Below are 25,664 nucleotides of genomic sequence, written 5' to 3'. Positions count from 1 at the left end.
AATTATACGGTTCTCCTCGATGAGAGAAACGAAGACGGAAAACTTTCATAATTCGTAAGCCACCGCTGACTCAGTTGGTTGAGCACTGGGCTGTTATGCGGGAGGTCGCGGGTTTGAGCCCCGGCCGGATCAAAACTCAGGAGTCTTAAAATAACTGAGGAAAAAGTGCTGCCTTTGTAATGACATCTGCAAATGGTGGTGAGAGCACTCGCCTCCCACCAATTATGTTGCTCGTGTTCGAATCCCCGCTTTGGCGTCATATGTGGGTTGAGTTCGTTGGTCCTCTACTCTGCACCGAGAGGTTTTTCTCCGGGTTCTCCGGTTTTCCCCTCAGCTCAAAAACCAACATATGAGTTGATTTCTGTACAGCGCCCGCAATTAGCGCCCCAGTGCTAAATAAACTTGACACTTGAATAACGTTCATTATTATTAGCAGCGTCCTGTCATTTAATTATCAATTCAAAATTAGGATGGTTTAAAAAAGAGGTCGAAACAAACAAGCAAGCAAATAAACAAACAAAAATGGTTATAAATATGTCACAGTCACTGCAACGTACATTGTAAACTTTTACAAGTTGCTTTTAGTCATAGCTTCCCCTAACGTCCCTTTCTTGATGGACCGTGTGATCTACAATCTAAATGCACCATAACCGCTTTTCCCTATACTGGTTTCAAGTTAAATTTTCTTCATTGCATGCGATGAAATTTTCTTAATTCAAGACATCTCCTATACATATATCTATCCCAGAGAGAGACAAAGAGGGATATATATGCTATACCTTTGACTCGAAAAGTCACATCAAAAATTCAGAAATGGTTCTGAATGTAAAGTACTTGTCAGAAGAAGGTGTATTGGTTTGGTTTGGAGTGACAGGTTTCGTGAGTTTCTCGAAAAGATAACCACCCTGCTAGCAGAGCCTTTTTTGGAAGAAAAAGACAGAAGGCTCTGCTCGCAGGGTGAAAGATAACGGACATCAATGAGGAAAATTAAGGAAAACCTAATCGCATACATTATTGGTTTAAATAAAATAGTGAAAGTCTGGCATGATTTACAGAGCAAGCACCAATCATTGTTCCATTCAACCAATTCTCATAACCATGTTGGCAGTGAGTTTCGTTGTAAGATCCAGCAACATTGAGCCATGTGGAAACCAATTCCATTTATCTTCCATTCTACATTATGTTGCATTCTGTTTTTCCCACTGTGCAGGCTTCATTGTCTTAATAGTTAAAGCGTGGATTGTTTTCATTTCCTCTACTAAGCAATCATTCACCATTCTGTGCTGTGCCAGAAGTGGCTTCCCTTCGAATTTGTCAGAGACAATGACTACAGAGAACTTAGCACCACAGCCATCTGAGAAATCAACAACTTCCTAGTATAGAGGAGAAAAAATGTTGTTGCTACTGTTACAATAATATTCTTATGATTGCCAGAGAGGACATTTAGGCGAGTCAGTAGAGTCTGTCGATTTAGGGACCTTAACAAGAGACAAAAAGTAGTTGATTCATTTCCCTTATTCACTTTGAGGTGCAGTGGCCTGTTTCTCAAAAGTCTTGAAAGTTTTCGGGCCTATTTCGGGTGCCACATTTCCCTTTATATCTTCGCAACACCGATACATGTTCCAAGCCACCAAACTTTGCAATCCTCTTAGTTTTTCTTACATTAAAAACATGTTAAAGGATCAGCTTTTCAAAATAAGCATATTGCAGTTTGACGACTGAGCCAGGCTTTTCGGGCCCAAAAAGTTCTCGGGACTTTCGAGAAACAGGGCCCAGGAATGGCACAGTGGTGAGAGCACTTACCTCCCACCAATGTGGCCCGGGTTCGATTCCCAGACTTGGCATATGATAATGTGGGTTGAATTTGTCAGTTCTCTACAGAGCACCGAGAGGTTTTTCTCTGGGTACTCCAGTTCCTTTCCTTTCCTTTTATACATAAAGGGACAATGCCCATGGCGACTCAACAATAGGACACAGAGTCCTTGACTTCGTTTACTCTCCCAACCATGACATACCACAGAGGACAGACCACAACAACCAGAACTCCATGCCCTGCTCTTTGCGAATTGTCAGTGTGAAGGATTGGGAGATGGGGCCTACAGTTTATTGTCATTATCCAAGACGACAAGAGAGTCCATCCATTTGCAGACATCGTTACAAAGGCAGCACTTTCTCCGCACTTCTTTCAAGACCCTGAGGGTTGGTCTGGCCGGAGTTTTAATCTGATGATCCACCAATTGAGCAAACCGTTGACGGTTTTGAAATAATAGGAATGCATGTAGCTGGGCTTTCAAGTCTTCTTGGATAAGGGATATAAACCATAGGCCCTGTCAGACAACCCTTAACAATGTGAGATTTTAAAGAACCCACACACAGTTTGTGAAGAGTAGGGCATAGAATTCCCTGTGTTATGGTCTATCTCTGCCATTATTAGGTCTGGCTGGATTAGCTGAAGTCTTCTGAGTGAATGTCAGACCACAAAAATAAAACTGCTGTCAGGAATTTGGTTATTTGAAGGGTGCTGATCCTTCAAAAACACTTTGAAGAAGACAAAGGATATCTCTACCCAGCCCCCCTCCCGCCAAGTCCACCCGACCAAGGCAGTGAAGGTTACATCAATTGTTTAGAGCGATATTTTTTGTTTACAAACATTGGCGTCATATTTCTTTTGATATTCAAAATTGCCAACCACGGAACAAAAAAAGCCAGTGTTTCAAAAGCCAATTAGGTTCTGATTGGCTCATTAATAACAATGGGTGACGTCACGAGAAACATCGCTATAAGATTTGTGTAGCATATAACATCTGTTCCCTCCCAATCCGTACAAAAATCAACGGCTTTGAATATTACAAAGGAAAAAGGAAAATACTTGATAACCGAGGCACACAAAGAGAAAATGAATGCTATCTTTCCTTTGAAAAATCAGTTTTACTATTGTAGACTATTCATTTGTGTTACACCTATACCCGCGGTTATGAAAATCAAATGATAAGTAAACGATCTATTACTTTTCAAGACAGTCGATCTTACCAAATGAATTGGATCCAACTCCTTTTTCAGCTTTTCGTGGACATATTCAGCTGTGTACTGACTCATCTTCCTGTACGCAATGTGTAGGTAAGGAATGATTTTCATGTAGGCGTAAATGACAACATAACTAGTGTTTTTAGTTTCCGCTGGTTTTAGTTACTGGGGTCGTGTATTTTTCAGCTGTGACAAGATTGTGACGGATTGTGACATGTGAAGTTGGAGAAAATGGGAAAGAAACAACACCAGAAAGACAAATTGTACGTTACATTCACCATTTAGCTACTCATTTTCGGTTTGATGGAAATATAAAGTGTTTTTTGGTGTGCTTTAAGGTATTTGACTAACAAAGAATGGAAGGAAGAATGGGGTGGCAAGAAAACCGGTCAGTAATAATTTGCAGTGTATGGTCTTCAATATATTTTATATCCCGGTGCCCTGTCTTAAGTTCTCACTAACGATGGGTTAGCTGTCTTATCTCAGATAGCCTTAGAGCGGTCAATAAAAGTTCTTGCGTTGAATCAAGACAGCTCCTCATCGACATGGGGACATTCCATTTATAATCCGACCCCCCTTTCCCCCCCCCCCTTCCCCTATGGATGAAGTCCATCAGAATTCCATTGGTAGGAATCTTTTTCCAAGGCACTGACAAAAAAGTGAAGGGGTAGGAAAGGTTTTGTTCAAAGGGTTCCGACAAAAATCCGACCAGTAGGAATCTAATCATCCAGAGGAAGGGGGGTGAATTATAAATGGAATGTCCCATGCAATGCTACACAAGCTTTGTAACTAATTATAAAACAGTTATCTGAGCTACCTTTAGTATCCTCTACCCACGACATTCGTAGCCATATTATGTTAACCGTAACAAAAACACCCCTTTGTCTGGGTCGTGTTTTTTTACTACCAGTGAAGCATTAGAACCTGTGTACATGTATATTGTAGCTCTCAATTTTTTTATGCTTTTTGCATCACATGGTATGTGGAATAGGCATAGCAAGTTGAAGCTAATTATTGTGTGTAATAGATCTTCTACTTTTTAATTACTCAGATATCCCTGAGAAAGCAAGCTTTAGGAGATTACCATTCCACTGTTGCAGGTACAATGCCGCAATTAATTCCCCCTTGATTAAATGATCTTACATGTACCTTTCAACATACATATCTCACATGCTACATGTAACTGCAGAGGCACTGTGACATAATGATGGGTGCTCTGGACACCTATTTATACGCCTGTCGATTTGGGATCTGGTTCTGTCACTGTGTTGTTTCCTTGGACGAGAACCTTTGCTCCACACTACATCTCTTTACCTAGGTCTATAAAATTGGCTCTGGTACATGTAACATTCTGATGAGGGTAACCTTGCAATGGGCTCTGAAGTTAACTGTGTGGCTGTTTGAGCCCCAGTGCCTTATGTGTGACTTACTGTAATAGTTATTTTTCTCTGATACTAACTGCAGATGATTGGCTAATATAGTGGGGACATGTATTTTAGACATTCTCAAAGACCTAGAGGTGGTTGGTGGGAAGAGGAAAAAAGTTTTTCAAGAATGGGTAAATAATAACACCCATTACCTGCTGATACCGGTAGTTTTCGTAGGTATAGAATAAAGGTGATACCTAGTAACTGCATCGTGTCTTATAAGACAGGCAACAAATGGAAGGAATCGTTGATACTTGTAATATTTCAATATAATGCTATATCATCTTCAGACTGAGGTGAAATACAGTGAACAAAGAATTTCTCATGACCCAAACCGTGTGTGGTAACACAAACATAATAGGCCGCGATGATAATTGGAATCTATTATTATATGAAGAAGTTTACCATATCAAGCATTCAGCACCATCTTTGAACAATGGTTTAAAAGCCAGTAGAGAACTAGGCCTATTCTCTTGACAGTTTCGTTCTTTGTTTTGTATTTTCACGTGCTTATGCTGATGTACCATCTCACAGTATTTAAATTTCTGCAACCTGTATTTCACCTCAGTCTGAAGATGATCTATAGAATAAATTATATCGAAGTAATATTATTACAAGTACATGTATACATGTACATCAACGATTCCTTGCATTTGTTGCCTGTCTTATAGACACGATGCAATTACTCAGTATCACCTTTATTCAGTAAATAATAACTATTATAATCCCCTGGTTGATGAGTATCATTAGTTAGATCACAGGCAATCCAATCTTCTTAATTATTTATTTGAATAATGCCTGATACAGTAAAAGCATAAGAAAATGAGAATAATGATGTCAATACTACTACTACTACTACTACTACTACTACTACTACTACTACTTCTACTACTACTACTAATAATAATAATAATAATAATAATAATAATATAGAACTTTATTTTCACATGATAATCTTTAAAGCTGAATAGCTTGTGGGGTTGTGGGTCAAATTAATACATATCAAATCATTTTCGGTTTTTGAGGAGAGGAGAAAACCTGAGTACTTGGAGAAAAACCTCTTGGATCGGAGTAGAGAACCAACAAACTCAACCCACATAATTATGACGCCTGATCTGGTAATCGAACCCGGTGCCACATTGGTTGCGAGGCGAGTGCTCTCACCACTGCGCCATCCCTGCCCCCTCATTGCCTGGCAGTGAAATAGTGTTACCTGTCTGTTGTTTTGTTGTGCAATGCCATTCCCTCCTACATCACTTTTATGTGTTGTTCCACTGCTCTGTCTTGTTTCAACGTAATAATATTAATTATACATAATCGACTTTTACAAGTTTTAATGGAAGAGGATGATTATGTTGGTACACCTTCACTAATCATCACATTTCAAAATAATTGCCAAAAGTAGATTTATCTAACTGCAATTTCTATTCTATTTTATTTATTTACTTATTTTCTTTATTTATTTATTTATTATTAGTCTGTAATACCAACTATTCAATGTGCATACATATTTATGTTTAATTATCTCTTTACTTATGTAATACTCACACTTAGATTTACTTTGTAAACATTCCTACTCGCCATCTGCCTAGATTAGCTTTAGCTATTTGCGGGCTAGCGTTGTTTTGTATTGATTCGATATTGACCTAATAATAAACCTGAAACTTGAACTTGAAACTCGGCTGTTATAGAGTTTGCTTTTTTTCACTTCCCTGGTTTATTTCACAGCCTGTCCATGCAACCATTTGAACACCCACTCTGCACCAAAGAAGGCATCATATTTGATTTGTTGTAAGTGCATTAAAATTTCTCTCTTTTATTTTATTATATTGTCCACTGTTGCTAATGTGGGATGCGAGGTGGCCTCATAGTTAGTGTGCTTGACTCCGGATCGAGTGGTCCGGGTTCGGGTCCTGGCCGGGTACATTGTGTTGTGTTCTTGGGCAAGGCACTTTACTCCTACGGTGCCTCTCTCCACCCAGGTGTATAAATGGGTACCGGCGAATTTAATGCTGGGGGTAACCCTGCGATGGACTGGCATCCCATCCAGGGGGGAGTAGAAATACTCCTAGTCGCTTCATGCTACAGAAACCGGAGATAAGCGCCAGCCTGATGGGCCTTCTAGGCTCGTAAGAAGACTTTACTTTTACTGTTGCTAATATATATTTGTACACTTTTGTACAGTGACAACTAAAAATGTACCCTGATCTTGTTTCCTCAATGTGCTTCATAATTTTGAGCAATTATGTATGATAGATAAATAATAATTAATTTTTATGCCACATTAAAATTTTTCTAGTTTTAGAGCATAATTATCGTAATTGAAACTTTTTGCAAATTTATTTCATCTCATACAATTTTATGTTTTCCCATCATCAGGAATATTGTACCTTATCTTAAAAAGTATGGGAAAAATCCAGCAACAGGAGAGGTATTTATTATTGTGTTGGGCAACATATACTGAATTTTGTATTGGGTCTGAGGAATAATTTGTGATACATGCAACTGCATTAAAGTCACTTATTAGCCACAACTACCAGGGTGGCTTAGTGGTCCTCTATCTATAGGGTGGCTTGGTGGTTATCTATCCGGCCTCTCAGCACTGCGAGCGGGGGTTCAATTCAGGCCTCAGCCAGCATGTGGGCTGAGTTTCAGTCTATCTCAACCTGACTCGAGGGTTTTTCTCCAGGTACTCCGGTTTTCCTCCCTCATCAAAATCGACTCACAGCTAATTAACATCTAGCTGTGGTGCTGTGCTCCGACATCAAACATGGACTGTATAGCGGCAGCCAGAGGCGCCTTTGTATGCTTTCAGTCCGATGTCGTGAGCCGCGCCCTTCGCAATTCAGTCCTCGACTGCAAGTAAGAGTGATTCACACTAGCAATATTTATTTATATTTAATTAACTAATAGCCACAACTAACAAGAATTACAAAGCCAAAGTTCTGCCCACTCCAGAAGATTGAAGCTATTGACAGTACTGTAGAGTGGTTTTCAATTGAGTGTCGAAAGTAATTAGTGAATTACTTTGGTTTATGATTACTTCACTCAGTGATTGGTTCAAAGCTCTCGCGCCACTTTCTCAACCAATCAAAAGTGAAACAAAAACCAATCGTCGCTTGCGCGTGCACATTTTCCCGGGCTTTGTGTCGGCTACGTGTAATTACTTCGAGTTTTGATTGGTTAACTGGATTGCCTCCGACCTTTTTGATTGGCAAAAGTAATTACTTTGGTTTTGGTTTTACGACACTCAATTGAAAACTGCTCTATTGCTATAGTAAAACCAGTCCTAGCTTACAGCGCTGTAAGTCACAAACCTTGTGATGTTACTAGAACCCAGTGGGATGAGCACTATAAATTCTGATTACTCCTCTGATTTGAATTATTAATTCAGTGTATTAAGTCTGTTGTGTTGCTCTCTCTGTCTACAATGTACTTACCTCTTGAATCATAAAAAAAACTGATATTGTTGTTAGTTACAAGAGAGGTTGCTTTTTATGTGAGGACTATTTATCAAAATAATTAATGATTACAGCATTGTTTTTGTCTTTGCTTAACAGAGAAACAGCCCTTGACGTTGTACTATTTCGGAGCTTTAAACTTTTTTGTGAATTGATAACTATTGATCACTATTGATCAGATCGAGCAAATATACATTCTGCTTTTCATTCAATTAGATTAATTGTGTCGCCAGCTTTTTTCAGTCAACGGTTCAATAATTTGCAGCGGGCTGCACTTTTGACATCATTTTGACGTCATCGGTTCAATAATCTGCAGCGGGCTGCACTTTTGACGTCATTGATTCAATATGACGAAGTTTCTTTCCAAATTTGGTGAACAGCAGCGGGTTATGGTGAATTATGCGTGTGGTTTTAACCAATCAGAAACGGGGAAATATTTTGAATGAATAATAATTGTCATTATTGTTATTATTATCATTATTGTTTATTTCCATTTTTAGCCTCTTCAGGCCAAAGAGCTCACAAAACTAAATTTTCATAAAAATGCTGAAGGTAAGTTTCTTTTAGGGGGACAAATCAGTAACAAAGATCTTCTAGGCCCGAGTTTATGGGCATATGATTATGCAACAAATGTAATAATTTCAACAGTCATAGTTGAGAGACAATGAACTAGTGTTGGCAGCGCAAGTATTTCTTGTCCTAAGGGACTTTCAGATTGAAGGAACTTTGTCCATCTTTTACATTTGGCAGATCTTTTTGGTAGATCTTTTTTTTTGGGCGTAACTTTGGATTTTTGTTTGGTTTATTCCAGTCATTAATTTTATTTATTTATTTGTGAATTTGCTTGTTAGTTTCTAGTTCTGGTCAGTCAAATCAAAATAAATGCAGTTTATTCTTGTAAACATCCATGTCACTTGACACGACTCAGACTTGAGATAACTAGTATGAGAGTATTTGGTGAAAAATGTGGAGATATGTTAAACCAGAAGCAGGTGACCTTTAAGCATGTAACTTGCAACTCTTTTTCTTGGAACAAAGGGGATTTTCGAACACCAATTTAATGCCCAAATATGTACAAAAACAAGGTCGATCTTGCACACCCAGGAAAATGCGCAAGCTACGTTACATCCAAATAAGGAATTAATCTTTAAACTGAAAAATCCTCAGCTCTTAACCAAAGTTAAAGGCTTCAAGATCATTATGTTGATTTATGGCCCCCGCTCTTCGCGCTTGGACCATAAGTGAAAGGGAAAAAACTTGGTCCGTAACTTACAGTCATCATCATCATCATTAACAGAGCTAAGTTCGCTCCTGATGGAGGAACCCCTCTCTGGAATGATCCCATTGATATCTGTCCTTAGCCAATCTCGACCATGCAGATCCAAGCTCTCTGATGAGATCATCCCTCCAGCGTGTTTTTGGACGGCCCTGTTTTCTGGTCCAATCTCTTACAGTACGGACCTCAAACTTGGTTAGTAAGAGGTATATAGAGTGATCTTTGTGTCTGTTTTTTTTTTTTCATACAGACCAGTATCACTGTCCAGTAACCTTTAAAGTCTTCAATAACAACTCTCACATTGTTGCTGTTAAACCCACTGGAAATGTCTTCTCTTATGAAGTTAGTGTAAAGTGCTGTTTGATGACTGTATAATTGTTCAAGACACATTTTTATTGAGTCAATGAATGATTATTGTATCCTGATTACAGGAATGTCTTCAATGAAATACTTAAATTATTTTTGATTTACTGTTGATTGCTCATGTAGGTCCCTAATATTGATTCAGAAATGAATCTAAACAACAAAGACAGCAAACTTTCAGGTCTTAAATGTTATTATTGATTTTTCAGTAACAAATAACTCAGTGGTTAAAGACATGAATTTGTCATGGGGATTCAGGGACTCTTGGAATTTTTTCCCGTCACCATGCCGGGGGTGCTGGGATGGCACAGTGGTGACATAACTTGCCTCCCACCATTGTGGCGCGGGTTCAATTCCCAGGGGTACTCTGGTTTCCCCTCTCCTCAAAAACCAACATTTGACTTGATTTGTGTTCATTGTTAATTTCAGTTTACAGTGTGCCCAATTAAAGCTCCAGCGCTAGAACGACTAGACACTTAAGTTCCTTTCCTTTCCTTTCCTCTGTTAGTTCATTTGCGTAGGTTACCATTGCTTTCCCTTCAGAACAGTACTTGCGCAAGATCATTAATTTGTTGTTGCTGCTTCTCATGATAGGCAGTAGAGCAATTAAACCTGAAAGCAAAAAATTTCAAGGACCTCTTGACAGATGAACCATTTACAAGGAAAGACTTAATCACAATACAGGTGAGTGCTTGTCAGTTTTTATTTTTTTACGGTGTTGTACATGTAAGAGCTGTTTGTGCCATTTATTTGGTGTTTCTACTGTACACATTTATGTCTTCCTTGTGCAGGATCCAACGTGTCTGGATAAGTTTAACCTAGCCAATTTTCATCACCTAAAGAACGATCTAAAAGTTGTCAATGAAGGTCAGTGTGAGACTAATGACTAGTTTTAACTACTTTGTAAGCAATTAATAATATTATTATGATCATTATGATATGATAATAAAAGCAAAGCAACACAACATAATTTAAATTGAAAGTTAGATGGATCATCAAAGTTGAACAAGCAACATTATTATATCTCTCAGATAGTACATGTGATGTGATTGGCTAAATTAGCGGGCCGTATTCTACAGTACGGCCCTCCAAACTTGAAATTTCAATAAAACATTCTCTGGCAAGTTTATCATACCATTTCTGTTTCATAAACTTGTAAAACTGTTTAAATCTTCCAAGCAATTATTTTTAAAGAGCCAAGAAGATTTCTTTTTTCAAATTTTGACACAGCAATCTTTGTGGCAGTTTAACCTTCTGCTTGACTTCAACTAATTTCCTTTCCTGCGTGCCTGATGACCTCAGAGATGTAATGAATATGTTACTAGCCTCGTTTTCTCAGTCCATAATTTACAGACCCTTGTTTTTTTCCATTTGATTTATGGCCTGTGCACTTCACACTTGGGCCATAAATCTAATGGGCAAAATGTGGGCCATAATAGTAAGAGCTATGTAAAATACCTTAGTATTTTTTCTCTAGCTTCTCAGAGGTACAGAATCCTAAATCCTTGAATCTGATTGGCTAATCATGCATGCTCAGGACCAATGGTCCAGATTTTCCCATCTGGACCCCAAGTATGGGCCACTCCAAATATTCCAACCTAAGCAACTTTTCAGGCATTTTGTAACAGCGTAAAAGTGTCATAAACAACGTAAAATGTAAATGTGAAAGTGTGACTTGCTTTGATTTAAAGCTCATTACTCAACTTATTTCAAGCTGTGCGCTCCTCTTCGGTTAACGTCAATTTCAGTCACGTAACATACATTTTAGGCCCTTTCACAGCAATCCTGTAGAAAAAAAAAACATGTTATTTGCTGGCCTAGGTCAGTCTGTGTTGGGAAAAACTGTGCCCTCAGTCTTGAGTATGGCCCTTGACTGCATGCTCAAGACCTCTGGCAGAGTTTTTCCCAATACAGACTGACCTAGGCCAGCAAATAACATAATTTATGTTTACTTCAAGATGTTGCATGCCCAGTGGCATTTATTCCAGCTACAAGTGGTTTCTCTGATTAAAACGTGTGTGCCTTGTTTGTTTAGAGGATGAGAAAGCTAAAAAGGACCCGAAGTACTATTTGAACAGAGCCAACAAAGACACACTTGGTATTCTAAGTGAACTGGAGAAAACGTATAAAGAACCTGTAAGTCTTACTGATACAAATTTGTAGTTTTCACTGTCACTCTTTGCCTTGCATTTTTTGACCAAAATCACAATATATGTTACCTTATCTTTAATCAAGATAATCGCCACTAGCGCTTGCTACTGCTAATCTGGACTTTATATCAAAAGACAGTACATTGCAAGCCATTTTTTTCTTAGTAAGAATGAGAAATCAGTTGCAAAAAAAAAATGTTTCTTTTGTTGAAGACGATTTGAAAATTCTTTCCCTAGTCAGAACCCAATCTCGAATTATCTTTTTTTACCTTACCCATCATTGCTTAACCCATTGACCTCTGGGAGTGACACTTAACAGATTTTCCGCTGTCCAACGCCAGACCATTTTACTTATCAACTGGGGGCATCCTGGGATGCCTGAAGAGTTGATGGGTTAACCAGTATAAAAAATATCCCCTTCATTAAGTGATACGTTCATGTTGTTTTACAGGAAAGAAAGACAACAGAAAAGGGTGAATCACTCACAGAAAGAAATGCTGTAAGTTGCCTGTGACCATTGTAGGGGACAGTGAGATGCCAAAATTTGGTTTTATGAAATGAGTTGATTAGAGCGGTTTTCAATTGATTGTCAAAAGTAATTAGCGAATTGCTTTGGTTTTGCGTTACTTAACTCAGTGATTGGTTCAAAGTTCTTGCGCCACTTTCTCAACCAATGAGAAGTGAAACCAAAACCAATCATGGCTTGGCCGTGCACATTTTCCCGCCTTTTGTGTCGGCTATGTGTAATAATTATTACATGTACCTTGCCTTTTGATTGGTTTACTGGATTGTCTCCATCCAGTTGATTGGCCAAAGTAATTACTTTGGTTTTGGTTTTACGATACTCGAGTGAAACTCACTCTAAGGTAAATTAAACATGGTGAGAATGATGTGTGAGCTGACATTTGGAGCATTAGCCCTTCATCAGAGTGAATTTTGACTGTTGTAGAGCCAGACGTGTAAAATTGTCAACCCATGGCGACCATGATGGTGGTCGTGATGGTGGTTTAAAATGGTGCTCCAAACTACGTACTCTCCAGGGCCCAGTTGTGCAAAGGGTGGGTAGTACTATCCACTGGATAACTCAATTGTTTTAGCTGTTGTTTATCTGCTAGATAGTGATTTATCCAGTGTATAGCATTATCCACCTTTTGAAGAACCGAGGCCAGAAGGTTTTAGGTTTCAATCCCAGAGTACCAAAACCCAGGGATTTTAAAATACAGTTTAACTGGAAATTATTGTGTCCTCATCATTCTGCCTCAACTTTAATGATCCTGTCATTTTATGGTCACAATGAGCAGTTGGCCTGGAGAACTTACATGTAGTTATTGGAGCTATTTAAAGTGCTGTTCTTTTCTCTGATGCATAGTATCGAAAGTAGGACGAGGGACCCCAAAGAGAGTTTTTTGTTTTTTTTTTTTTTTTCTTATTTTTTCCTTAATGCGTATTTTACGAATACGCATGCGTTCTGTACTAATGTGCTTATCACAGAATTCAATAAGAATTACTGTAATCAAATCAAACCATGATGATTTTTTTTTTATCCTGACAGGCCCATTATTCCACTGGCGCTGTGGCTAGTTCTTTTACATCAACAGCTCAGGTCCCTGTCACTCAGCAAGAGGCAGGTATTTACACCTGTCCAATAATATATTCAACATCCTGTCATGTCAGCTGTTTTCTTTCCGTTCTACTCTGGGTTCTACTATGGGTGGAACAAAGTCATTTTCACAGCTTGGGACATCTGTGTGCGTGGATTTAAATTATTTTGGATCCACAAACAGAACACAGATTTTGAATGGAATTCCGTTCAAGCCAGAAAAGCTGTTAGTGTACGTACGTTTTCACATAAGAGGTCACATTTTCACTCTAATCATTGGGATTCTTGATCATTAATTATGTCTGTGTATAGAGTATAGCTGCAGAGGGACTCTTAAATAGTAACTTATTCCAGTATACAGAGTTCCTTTTTTCCTTTTCATCTATTACCCTTAAAAGGGATGACTGTTTCTGCTCTCTTTTTTTTTTTTCAGCTATCATTGATCAAGATACTGTGAGATACAGAGAAGTTAAAAAGAAAGGTATGATTTTCAACTCACTTCAGACTGGACAGGTAGTCGGAAAGTCTTCTGGAAAGTGTGTATAGTTTTGGAAAGCAGGTGGTTGAATTTGGGGGGAAATGTTGGTGGTTCTCATCACTGGCAGATTTCTGTTTTTGACAAAAGAGATTAATTATTCAAATTACAACACTTAAGTGTAGTTGGTTATCAATGATAATATTTATTGCAAACGTGTACTGTAGGCAAACTGGTCTGAGATGAAAAGGATGATTCTTATTGCTTCTCTGAGCGACCAGAATTTCGCAATACGTACTGCTAAGATGGACTGGTTGCCAAACTGTTCCCATTTTCTGTTTCCATTTTCTGGCATTATTTAGTCATGTCAGAATTTCAGTACAAATTTTACTTTCCAAAACTCAGTGTTAACAGAAGCAGGTGAAGAGGCAAGTACAGTACCAAAAGAGAAACAGAAGAAGGAGACTCAAGGAATAGGAAACCCTGCGCAAATGAGCCAATATAATTTAAAAACCTCATTGGACTAGCTTGTTTGGTCCTTACTGGAAAAATATTGGTCGAGTTCCTGTTTTGCAAGTTTAGGGAGCGAACCGAGCCCTGTGGAACTCACACGAGTTCAATAACATCTATTTATTAGTATCACCCAACTAGTGGACTAATGCAAATCCTGCATTTTGATTGGCTACACTACTAGAGGACTATTAGTAATAGTCCTCGAGTTGCGGAAAGTGTGACGCTTTCATTCATTTTATTCCCAAATAAATATTTCTTCAACTTGCACTGGCTAACTTTATTATTGCCTTTTCTGTCCGACTAGTTGGGTGATACTAAAACAATTAGACCCTTCGACCTCAAGGGCCACAGGTCAATAGCCCATTCGGCTTTGGCCCTTGCGGGCTACAGGTCTAATTGTTAATTATATCTCTCAGATAGTACGCGCGCTGTGATTGGCTGAATTAGCGGGTCGTATTCAGTAGGTCCTGCTGAAAGGCCCAATAAATTTGAAATTGTGATGAAGCATACTCTAGCAAGTTTTTTCCGTCGTTTATGTTACATAAACTTTTGAAACTGTTTCAATCTTACGAGCAACTATTTGAAAAAGCCAAGAAGCTAAGAGTTATTCGTTTTTTGGATTTTGATGCAGCAATCTTTGTTGCAGGTGAAACTTCTGCTTGACTTCAACTAGTTTCCTTTCCCACTCGCCTGATTACATCAGAAATATAATAAATATCTTTCTAACCTTGTTACGAATCTTCGTTTTTCCTGTTGATTTGTGGCCCTTGCACTTCGTGCCTGGGTCATAAATTAACTGAAAAAGCTTGGTCCGTAACTTACAGTGTGGACTTCAAACTCGGTTAGTAGTTAAGAAGCATTTATTCTTGCAGTCGTTGTGATCCTGCACAATTCATTTTTGCTTAGGCTATGTTCGATTGCAAACCAGTCACGGGGATTTAAACTTGGAGCTTCATTGCGAAATGGTGAGTTTACTCAGAAGTTGTTTCTCTTTCCAGTGTCTATGCAATAGTTAGAAATATTCCAATATTTGTTTCTAGCGTCATAGATGATGAAAGTGCATCGCAGTTGAAAGTTAATGGTAAAATGTAGACTAAAGGTAAATTTTGAATGATCCTTAAATCCTGGAAAAAAAGAGACAAGAGGAAGCAGTCATAAGCTGCTTAGGCTCACATAGTCAGAGCTTATTAAGGTTTCAAGTGGCATAAAAATAATGACTGAGAACATTGCTACTCCCTTCTGGACGGGATGTTAGTCTATTGCAGGGTTGCAACCAGCATGACACATTGAGGCACAGTAGTGTTGTGGTTAGGGTGCTGGACTCTCGACCCCAGGGTCACTGGTGTGAGTTCTAGCTCAGTCACTGTATTGTTTCCTTAGTCATAACTTTCTCCTCTCTGTCTCTCTCCACCCTGATGTACAAATGGGTATCAGTGGCCCGAATGATGCTTGGCTGAGTTGAATAAGAATAATATTTTCTCGCTTTAGGTCACTAAAACATGTGAGAATTTTATAAAGCTCTGTGCCGCTGGATACTATGATAACACAAGTAAGTTTTTTGCCACTTTCCTTTGCTGATAATTTCAAAATTTGCTTGTAATTGTATGACTCTGAGAAGGCGACAACATGGCGACGTTTTCAGGATGCCATATTAAAATCCAGCTCAACCATTGGCTGGATTAGTCTTTAATGTTCCTAAATTGAAGTCCACCTTGCTTTGTGCATTGTCAACCGATTTGTCAGACCAGGGGTAAGTTTCAGCCGCCTCTTCCGCTGGCCAAGTCACTCGGGGAAGAGTGGAGGGTGGCTGAAATTCAGGCTAGGTTAGAGAGCCTGTTTTTAAGCCCATCTGAAGATCGTTACGATATTGATGCTAAAAAGTTAACTAACACAATAGTACAGAAGGTGGTGGCTACCTGGAATAACTGCTAACTGAAAACGGGGCAGGCTGCAGGGAAAAACCCAAAGCCTTAGCTATGGGCAACCTTAAACCTTAACTCCGTTTCAAGCCTAATTTATAGGCTTACGGCCTCGGTAAAGGTAAATTTGGGCGTCCCGCTCAAATTTTTGTTTTTACAAATCTTGAATCGGTGGGCTGTGAAGTATATTTTTCCGAAAAAAAATTCGGAAAAATTAATTTAAAAACCGCTAAAATCGCTTTTCTTTGTTTCCCGCCATAATCTGCGCGCAAAAAATGATTGACGTATGATGTCAATCACGCGTGAAAGGATAGGGTGCCAATTGACAGACTGCACGCGCGATCTGCTACCTTAGGGCGTGCCCAAACATTGATGGGCGAAGTTGTTCAGCAGACCGTGAACTGCACGCGAAATCTCAAGCTCGATTTTCTAGGGGTTTATTTGGACGCCAAAATTACAACTTCTCGGACCTCCTGTCCCGACGGGTTTTAAGATATCGTTTACAAATTTTCAATTCTAATGGATGATTGTACTACCCCAAATACCGTATGAGGGATTTTTTCGTTTGTCTTCGGAGACTGATTTTCTGGCATTTTTTCTGCCCAAATTAAGTGTGAGATTAAAGTTTCGACTTTGGTGCGTAATATTTCCTTCAATTCTTTACATATCAAAAATTCCTCACACGGTATTGGAGCGCATTCATCTGTGACTAAGATACAACAAAGTGCGGTTATTTTCGCAATAAAGTGAAGGGGCAGGAGCTTCTGCAGCAGACTCGGTTGTTCTGAGTGTGAGGCCTCAAAACTAAAAGGCTATGTTAAATGCCGAAAAACTAAAACTTTATTCAAATAATTCAATCTATTAGCTTTAATATGATACATAGTTTGACCTTATACAAAAAATAGCGGAGCGACAATTTCGTTTTACCGCGGACAGCTCATTTTCCTTTACCGAGATCCTTAAGGTGAGCATTGGTAAAGGGTTTGGGTTGATTTCGGCAGTTGAATTGGGACATTCTACTTAATAGATGCAACCCCCTAAGTATAGAGGGTGTCACTTAGGATAAGGAAGATCGTAGTGCTAACACATCCCCCCCTCCCTTCGGAAAACCCATATATGACGCCGGTTCCGGGAATCGAGCCCAGGCCACATTGGTGGGAGGCGAGTGCTATCATCACAGCCGCCCAACCCTTCTCCCTAGTTTCCTGTTTTGTTTATTTGAACTGAGTACTATTTTCCCTACACCGTCTGCCCAACAAATTGTGTCTTTTTCTCACAACCAATAGATTCATTGTCTAATGGTCATTTTGTTTCTCTTAGTTTTTCACAGATCCATCAGAAATTTCATGGTAAATGTCTTGGGTTCTATTTATTTAAAATAAGCATGTGATGTTGCTTAGGATTGCATGATGTACAACTGTCGGTATCCTTTTTTTGCCATTAGATTCAAGGTGGGGATCCCACAGGAACAGGGAGAGGTAGGATGCAATGCAGATTGTTGGAGAGCTTTCAGTGACTATTGCATCTGTGTTGAATTCACCGGTGCACCGGTTGCTCAGTTGGTTGAGCACCGGGCTGTCACGCGGGAGGTCGTGAGTTCAACTCCGGCCGGACCAACACTCAGGGTCTTTAAATAACTGAGGAGAAAGTGCTGCCTTTGTAATTACATCTGCAAATGGTTAGACTCTCTAGTCTTCTCGGATAAGGACGATAAGCCGGAGGTACCGTCTCACAACCCTTCAATGTTCACAATCCTGCGGGACGTAAAAGAACCCGCACTCTTGTCGCAAAGAGCAGGGCTGGTATTTCCCGGTGTTGTGGTCTGTCTTCTGTGTTGTATCATGGTTGGGAGGGTAAATGCTCGGAGATATTAGCTACACCAAGCTACTCTAAAATCCCAGGGTAAATAAAGATGTATGATATGTATGATGAATTCCCATAAACATAGCATTGTTCCAATACTGTTAGAAATTCGTGACATGGGGCTTATGTTGGTACTCTCCTTTTATAGGAGGCGAATCAGCTTGGGGCGAGCCATTTAGGGATGAGTTCAAGCCAAATCTTATTCATCAAGGTGACGTTGGAGCCTTTTTCTGTCTATGGACGCGTATTAAACTGCATTACACTGCAAAACTACACTGCAGACATGAGTCTGTTGGTAGCACCATCTAGCCTTCTTTTTCTTCTTTTTTTTTTTGTCACGGTACTAGATAACTCCAAAACAGTTTCTAAAAGACGTCTTCATTATAGGGTTCTTCGTCGTTAGCTGTTAATCCTTATGCCTAAAACACAGGCCCTTTTCGGGTGCTACCACACGTAGGCCATACATATCGTAACTAACAATTTTGTTTGGATACATGCACTAGCAACGAATATGGATTTCGATCATAGATTAAACAAGCGTTTTGGTTGTTCTAGCTGTATTTTACTTCCAGCCGGTTCTATTATAACGTTACGATCAGTTGGTTTCTGTTTTAGGCAGGGGAATTCTAAGTATGGCAAACTCAGGACCAAACACAAATAAATCGCAGTTGTAAGTAAATAGTATTAATGTTTTACTACAGTGTACGTCCCATCCAACCCAACGATGTATCTAAGCTATGTTTAGCATAATCACATGGAACTAAAGCCGAGACTTGCTTCTGTGTTAGATGCAGGAAAGTTGATTTGTGTTTCTGATTTGTGCTAAATTGGCACCTGGTGAAAACCATTTTAAATGTCTTAGAAAGAAAACGCATTTTAAATTTTCTTTTCTTCGTAAACAGTTTTCAGACATACTTATTTAACTTTTGTGTGCACTGGACGTCAATATGTGACTTTGTCAATCAAATCCCATCCGTGCCAAACTCTTTACTTGACAATAGATTGATTTTATTTTACCTGAACCTACATCTCATCGATTTAGTAATTTAATTGGCTTGATAATGATGACATAGAGTCAGGCAAAACGGCGCTCCACAACTTCGCGATATCTCTGAGTTTTAATCTTAAATTTCTCCTTTGCTTTTTAGCATCTGTCGCTTTTGTTTGAGCTTTCCCCGCGGTTGAGTCAATCAGTCACCCTCGTCTTGACTTTAGTCACTAGTTCTGTCATTCATTGTGGTCTTCGTTTCCTTGCAGCTTCATTACGTACCGTTCTTGTCGTCATTTAGATGAAAAGCATTCGGTATTTGGCAGGTAAGATTCCTCCTCGCTTATGATCACTTTCTCTGATCGCAACTGAATGGTGAAAGGCATTTCCTTACCCTGTAAAATCGCCCCCTACCTCTCCCTCTCCCCTCCCCCCTCCCCCCTCAGTCCCCCCGATGCCTGGTCCCTGCTTCTTTATATGTTCGAGTACTACATCATGTACTCTATCCTTGTCTCTGTCTTTTTTCAAAAGGCTTGTTGGTGGACACGAAACGTTAAATTCTATGGAACGAGTCGAAGTAGACGAAAAAGATCGACCGAAGGTACACCTGCAATCTCAAAACACCACGGAATTAGAGATCCTAGTTCCTGTATTTACCATTAATCGTGAACGTCTTCTTCACGTTATACTTCTTATTATTTTTCCTTCTCCGTCTTTTAATCAGGAAGTTATAAAGCTGATCAAAGCCATCGTGTTTGTGAATCCGTTTGAAGAAGTGGATGCGGTCGTGAGTACATTATTGTATAGTTGCTTCAGAACTTTGTCTCAATTGCTTTACGGCAGACATCCGTAAGTAAAAGTTTTGACGTTGATAGAGACTGACTAAAGGTCCGATGATTTCAGCTCAAAGAGGAAAGAGAGAAAAAGGAAGAAGAACAAAAGCAACAGGTTTGTAATTTTCTCAAGTTTTCTCATAGCTCTCTAAAATGATTTTTTTATACCATTGTGAGATGCACAACTCGGACTTTGAATTTTCTTTTTGGTGATTGCTAACCTCCACTCGCCACCAACACCACCCCCCACTTCAAAAATTAAATGGTCTGCGTCTTTATGCGAGGACGTTCATCTTCGTTCATCTTAAGCCAGTCACAGACGCACGCTCAGAGGAAGTGTGGAATAGAAGATGCAGACCTCGATCTCGTCCCCAGAGTCCGCTTTTCTTTTGGTCAGCACCAAGAAACACGGACTGTGGTCACTTTCAAGAAGGGAAGTCTGCAAATCACGGACTTCCAGCTCGTCTACGCACGCTCAGAAATTTGAAACAACAGTGGTTGTCAATGGTTACAAAAACGGACCTTCACTACGAGGTCGCATCAATTGGAAGTGGCCAGAGTCCGTGTTCTTAATGCTGACCAAAAGAAAAGCGGAGCCTGGGGACGAGGGAAAATGTAAGCGCAATAAAAAGAACTTGTCCTTCTATTCATCTTGTGTTTGCTACTACGCTCTTCGTTGTACGAAAAGTACTGGAGAACTGGCATCCTCTTTAGCCGTTTTCTTCCTTTGAGTAAATTTCCTTGAAGTTGCATGCACCTCTGTTTCCAGTTTGACATGACCTTTAGAGAGAACTGACTCTCTTTCGTTTTATACACAGGAGGAAGCTGCTAGGAAGAAGAAAGCTGCCGCTGCACCAGTTGTCGCACCAAAGGTTTATCGGTCAGGAGTGGGAAAATACATTCCACAAAAACCAGCTTCAAGGTATTTAAGTGGAAAACGATGTAACTGTGATGGATAGGATCAACTTCCCTCGTAAATAAATTTATAGAGACTTCAGCGTTAGATTTTACGGTCTTTGGTCTATGTTAGCAAATTTTTCCTTTGCTTTTTAAGTTTGTAGGACACGCAATTTTCAATATAATCCGTCGAGCAAAAGTCCCTGTGTTAAAGTGTGTATTTATGGGTGTTTAGAAATGTTAGCCGTCAGTTTGTATTCCACGAGTCAAATGTTAGCCTGCGTAGCTGGCGGGTTATTTTATCGCAGAATTTTTTAAACACTCGCGAGTACGATGGTTGTGGCGCGAGTGGACCGCGACTCCAGCAGACTGAGTGGCTTGGCGATGATGTCTCTAAAAAGGCTTGTGGTGTATGAAACAGCCATAAGTGAAAAAAGGGACTTTGCCGAGCACTGGAATATGTAGAAGTGGACAGAGGAATGAAAGGGGTAGTTTCTAAAGAAACTGTGGTGCTGCGTCGGTGGAGAAGTAGTATACAAAAATTTGGTTTTATTAACGGAGTTGATAATGTAAATTGGCCACCGTACAGAGATTCTAAAAGCTGACGTTTCGAGCGTTAGCCCTTCGTCGATTCGCTCTGACGCAGGTATGGGGACTAGCAATTTTGAAAATTCTGGGGTATTTCAAATAGTCCTTCCACCAGCGGACGGGAAATTCGGATTGGCCAAGAGGAGATAACCTGTCAATCAAATTTGTAGAATTGTAGAATCAAACAAACCATCGAGAAAGCGTTGAATAGACGAGTTCACGCTCTTGAGTGCATCATGGGTAATCAGGGCAAGATGAAGAGAAATTCAAAGGTTTGTGAGGAAGTTCAAAACGATGAAAAGTATTCATGATATGCCATTTTAGGTTTTTTTTTTGCAGAACAGAAGATATGCGCTCAAGGGTGCAGCAAAATAAATTTGGGGAGAATGGCTATAGTAGAAATTATTTTATTCAAAAGAGTTTCTGCCATAAATTTCCTGTAATTCCAAAGGCACAAAATTACAGAGATTGTATGGAGACTAAAAAAGCAATATTTAGGAATTCCAAAGAACGGATACCAAGTCTAGTTCATCTCAGTTGTGAACATGAACTTATTTGCTTGGTTTATGAAGGCGAAAGTCTATAAAGTAGAGTCATGTACAGTATATTTTGCTTTGAATTTCCAGCCATGTTGCCCTGATTACCCATGATGCAATCAAGAGATTTGTTTGGAATCCTTGTAATATTCTTGGAACTTACCACCGCGCTTATCTCCCAACGCAGTGCCCAAATTCTTCGTGCATGTTTGGGATTTCCACTCCCGGCCAAAACAACGAAGCAACCATCGATTTACTCCCGCGTGTTTAAATAATCCTATATAGTAAAAATACCCCGCCAGGTACCCGGGCCACGAGTCAAAAAACAATCAGCTACCTATCTATATATTATGTTTTTAATATTTGTCAGGAATGCTGATGCCGCTGAACTCGAACCGCTTACAACTAAGAAGAAGATGAAAACTTCCGGTGGGTTTAAAGACTTCAGTTCGTGGTGATGCAGTGCAGAAAAATCATTTATTGTGACAGACAGATCCTCAAGTCTACACTTCTCCGCCGCCCATGGTCCAAAAGTTACAGTTCACAGGATCCCGATGACTGCTGATTTTGTGAAAATTTGAATTTATTTTCTTTCTACATGTTTTGTTTACCGTATTTTTGCCCTCAATCAACTAATACTACGTATTTAAAACGGATAGCAGGCACAAAGTCCTTTCACCAACAGGACATTTTTTGTTGCGTGTTCAAGTGTGACGTAGGATTCAGCGAACATGGTCAAGATCTTGATGGCAACAATATCTTACTGATATGGGGTGTAGAATCGTGAAAAAACCTTCGTCGACTGTATAATCCTGTAAACTAATAATTGTATACCAGAATTTTAATTTCTGCAACGTGTACAATTTGTAGCAAACATGCCCAAACTTGCCTGGGCGGAAGTAAAATTTTTAATCTTGTACAAAATTCCCTCGCGGAGGTAGGGTAGGTTTCAAGAAACCACGGTAAATGCAAGTAGCAGTAGGGTAAGAGATAGAAAGGGAAAAAATAAAGTCCATCAATACATTTTACTTTTTATTGAGAAAAAGTTTCGATTTAGCTTTCCTTTAGGGAAAGAAAACGAAAAATTAACTTTACAAGAATTTGTTACCCCTCCCCGCTTGGTAGAGAGCGCTTTCGCGGAATAAAAGCGGGAATTCGATTGCTAACGGATGACAACAACATGGCGAGTAGGCTTACGACTCATCCGAGCCGAAATATTGTGATTTTTGCCAGTGAATTAGCAAGTGCAGTTGGAAGACATAGGTATTTGTCTCAAGAAGAAACATTTCGTAAAGTTTGGCTGCGATCGCATCAGCAATCGTTTTGTTTTGCCCATGCACTGCAATTCAAAAGTGACCTTGTTTGTATCCTGACCGAATGCGAGGAGTTGACAATCCAGTTTCCTGCGCTAAAAGAGGGAGTCGACTTGGTTGATTTCGCTTCCGTGCTGAGAAAAGTCATTTGTGACTTCTCCTTGAGAGGTCTCTACCGGCAGATTTTGTCATTTTTGAAAGTTAGGCTATTTCAAAGCAGCAAAGAAGAACGAGTTTTGGTCACTGCCCGAGTCGTAGACGAAATCGCTGTGCAGGTAGAAACACTGGTCGAAAACGAAATTAAACCGGTGGCTTCGGTTGTCAAAGAGATTTGTGACAAGGCTAAAGTCGAAAAGAAAGAAGTTGTTGAAGCAGTGGAATCTAAAATTACAAAGGATCGTGGAACAAGACTGGAAAGCAAGGCTGTTAACGACTTTAGGAAAGCGAAAGGCATTGAGATAGAACAACCCATTCTACAAGAGCTTTTCTACAGAGAAATGGAACACGAAGGTGTTAAATGGAGCGTATGCGGTAAAGTAGATGCTGAGACGGAAGACAGCATCATTGAAGTAAAGAATAGAAAGAATCGATTCATGTGCCCCGAATATGATTATATTCAGCTGCAAACCTATTTGTTCATTCGAAACAAACCCAGAGGAATCTTGTTAGAAAGGTTGAGAGGAGAGAATAAAGAATCTTGTTTTGAATTTGATAAAGAACTATGGCAAGAACTCACTGTCGAGCTAGCTGAGTTCGTGGCTGAATTGTTAGATGCCATGGAGATCAGTAAACAAGCTTTGTATGGTTGTGCTTCACCAAGAAAGAGAATACATGATAAGGTGGGAGAGAGGAAGGAAGGCAGTTGCGAGGTAACAGACGAGGAGCCACTCAAGAAAGTTGCATATGGAGAATCTGATACCAGATGCACATCGTCAAATAAAAAGCTAGATGATAACGAGAAAATTGATTAAATGACTTGTAGTTTGCTTTAGTTTGGTCGAGGTAGGGAATTTGAAGGAGGAGAAAGAAGTTGCCAATACTGAACCATTCTCACCCTTGTGGGACAGTATTTGAGAGGGTAATGAATAAATAATAGTTCAAAATTGAAAATAATTGCACCATGACAAAGAATTTTTATTTAATACATGCAATGACCAATACGACTATTTAATAATTATTATTAACAACATTCAGCTGTAATGTGTGCGTGTGTTTGTGTGAGAAATTATGCATGTGAATGGTTTTTCAAAATAATTAATTACAAATTTACAGAAGGAAAAAAGTCTCCCAACTACATTTTGTTCAAATATCTGAGAAATAATCAAAAGCTAGTTACATATGAAATGTTATTGAAATGTTCGCAGGGACAATGTTATTTTATGTTGATGTCAAAATGATAGATTGGTATCTGCCAAAAATTTGTACAGAGTCACTGCATAGGAATCTAAATATTTAACCTCTTCCCTCCTGAGAGCCAGACTTAAAGATTATATTTGTCAATAGAGGGTGCATGTGAATCTATGGTTAACAACCTCTAGGTACACAAAAAAATAATCATTATGTCTCCCTTTAAGGGCCGATTTACACGGTGTGATTTTGTCGCATGCGACAACGGCTTACAATAGGCCCACAACATGATTTACGATTGTTGTGTACGTCTGCAAAAATGTCGTAGCATTTTAAAACATGTTTTAAAACGCTGCGACAATCGTAAAGTCATGTCATAGGCCTGTCGTGAGCTTGCCTCATGCGACAAAATCATATCGTGTAAATCGGCCCTAAGATATAAGAAGACATGGGGAAAAAGGAACAAAAATGGTATTCGTACGGGAGTCTTCTTAGTCCTTAGTATGATTACGACAGGTTTAAGGACGGTGCCTACTATTGTTATTGCACATACGTTCTACGCATCTCGAGATACTCGGATTTCCTATCGGTGATGCTTACTAATACAGGGATATTTTTGCGCGGTTTAAAACTATCCGGAGAAAGTACATCTTAGTAAGTGCTCTTGGTATCCAAAAAGAAAATTGGGGGTAACCATGCAGTTTTGATAGATAATTAAGCTTCCATTTGAGAAAGAATGCCATACAGTACATTGCTTTGTATTTTAAAGCGTTTTTACAAATATTATTCATCAATTATCTTTGAAAAATGCAGGTTTACCCCCAATTTTCTTTTTGGATTTCAATAACACTTGCTAAGATCTACATTTCCTGCATAATCACACACCGGGGAAAAAATATCTTTAATTAATTAGTAGGCACCATCCTTAAGTGTCACTCCTAGAGGTCTATGGGTTAAGCAATAATGGGTTAAGGTAAAAAAGATAATTCGAGATTGGGTTCTGACACAGGAAAGAAAAATGGTATTGCGTGCCCTTGGAGCAATTTTCATATATCAAAATGTAGCCAAAGCTTAAATTCATCAAACCTTTC

General features: G+C 39.3%; 3 protein-coding genes across 3 annotated transcripts; 2 read left to right on the top strand and 1 right to left on the bottom strand.

Moving 5' to 3' along the window:
• Nucleotides 1-423: 423 nt before the first annotated feature.
• Nucleotides 424-15,288, bottom strand: LOC138047359 (uncharacterized). Its single transcript, XM_068894177.1, has 3 exons — nucleotides 15,285-15,288; nucleotides 3,031-3,104; nucleotides 424-1,373 (listed from the first exon to the last, which is right to left on the bottom strand). Exons 2-3 carry the CDS (start codon nucleotides 3,094-3,096, stop codon nucleotides 1,179-1,181), a joined length of 261 nt encoding a protein of 86 aa, XP_068750278.1. The 5' UTR covers nucleotides 3,097-3,104; nucleotides 15,285-15,288; the 3' UTR covers nucleotides 424-1,178.
• LOC138047355 (RING-type E3 ubiquitin-protein ligase PPIL2-like) lies at nucleotides 3,169-22,946 on the top strand. The gene is made up of 25 exons (XM_068894173.1): nucleotides 3,169-3,287; nucleotides 3,363-3,412; nucleotides 4,076-4,124; nucleotides 6,180-6,242; nucleotides 6,831-6,882; nucleotides 8,413-8,464; nucleotides 9,439-9,530; nucleotides 10,146-10,235; nucleotides 10,343-10,418; nucleotides 11,587-11,687; nucleotides 12,153-12,200; nucleotides 13,254-13,329; nucleotides 13,735-13,782; nucleotides 15,196-15,254; nucleotides 15,778-15,838; nucleotides 17,529-17,557; nucleotides 17,653-17,686; nucleotides 18,220-18,282; nucleotides 18,687-18,741; nucleotides 19,329-19,385; nucleotides 19,591-19,660; nucleotides 19,784-19,846; nucleotides 19,963-20,007; nucleotides 20,711-20,814; nucleotides 22,284-22,946. The coding sequence occupies exons 1-25, from the start codon at nucleotides 3,256-3,258 to the stop codon at nucleotides 22,369-22,371; spliced, it is 1,557 nt and encodes a 518-aa protein (XP_068750274.1). The 5' UTR covers nucleotides 3,169-3,255; the 3' UTR covers nucleotides 22,372-22,946.
• A 7-nt stretch (nucleotides 22,947-22,953) lies between these two features.
• On the top strand, nucleotides 22,954-24,331 carry LOC138047356 (uncharacterized). The gene has a single exon (XM_068894174.1). The coding sequence runs from the start codon at nucleotides 23,094-23,096 to the stop codon at nucleotides 24,195-24,197; it is 1,104 nt and encodes a 367-aa protein (XP_068750275.1). The 5' UTR covers nucleotides 22,954-23,093; the 3' UTR covers nucleotides 24,198-24,331.
• The last annotated feature ends 1,333 nt before the right edge of the window (nucleotides 24,332-25,664 follow it).

This window comes from Montipora capricornis, chromosome 4 (genome assembly GCF_036669925.1).
Source record: "Montipora capricornis isolate CH-2021 chromosome 4, ASM3666992v2, whole genome shotgun sequence".
Classification (NCBI taxonomy): Eukaryota; Metazoa; Cnidaria; class Anthozoa; order Scleractinia; family Acroporidae; genus Montipora; species Montipora capricornis.
Note: the sequence above shows the minus strand (reverse complement) of the source record. Positions and strands in the feature narration are given on the sequence as shown.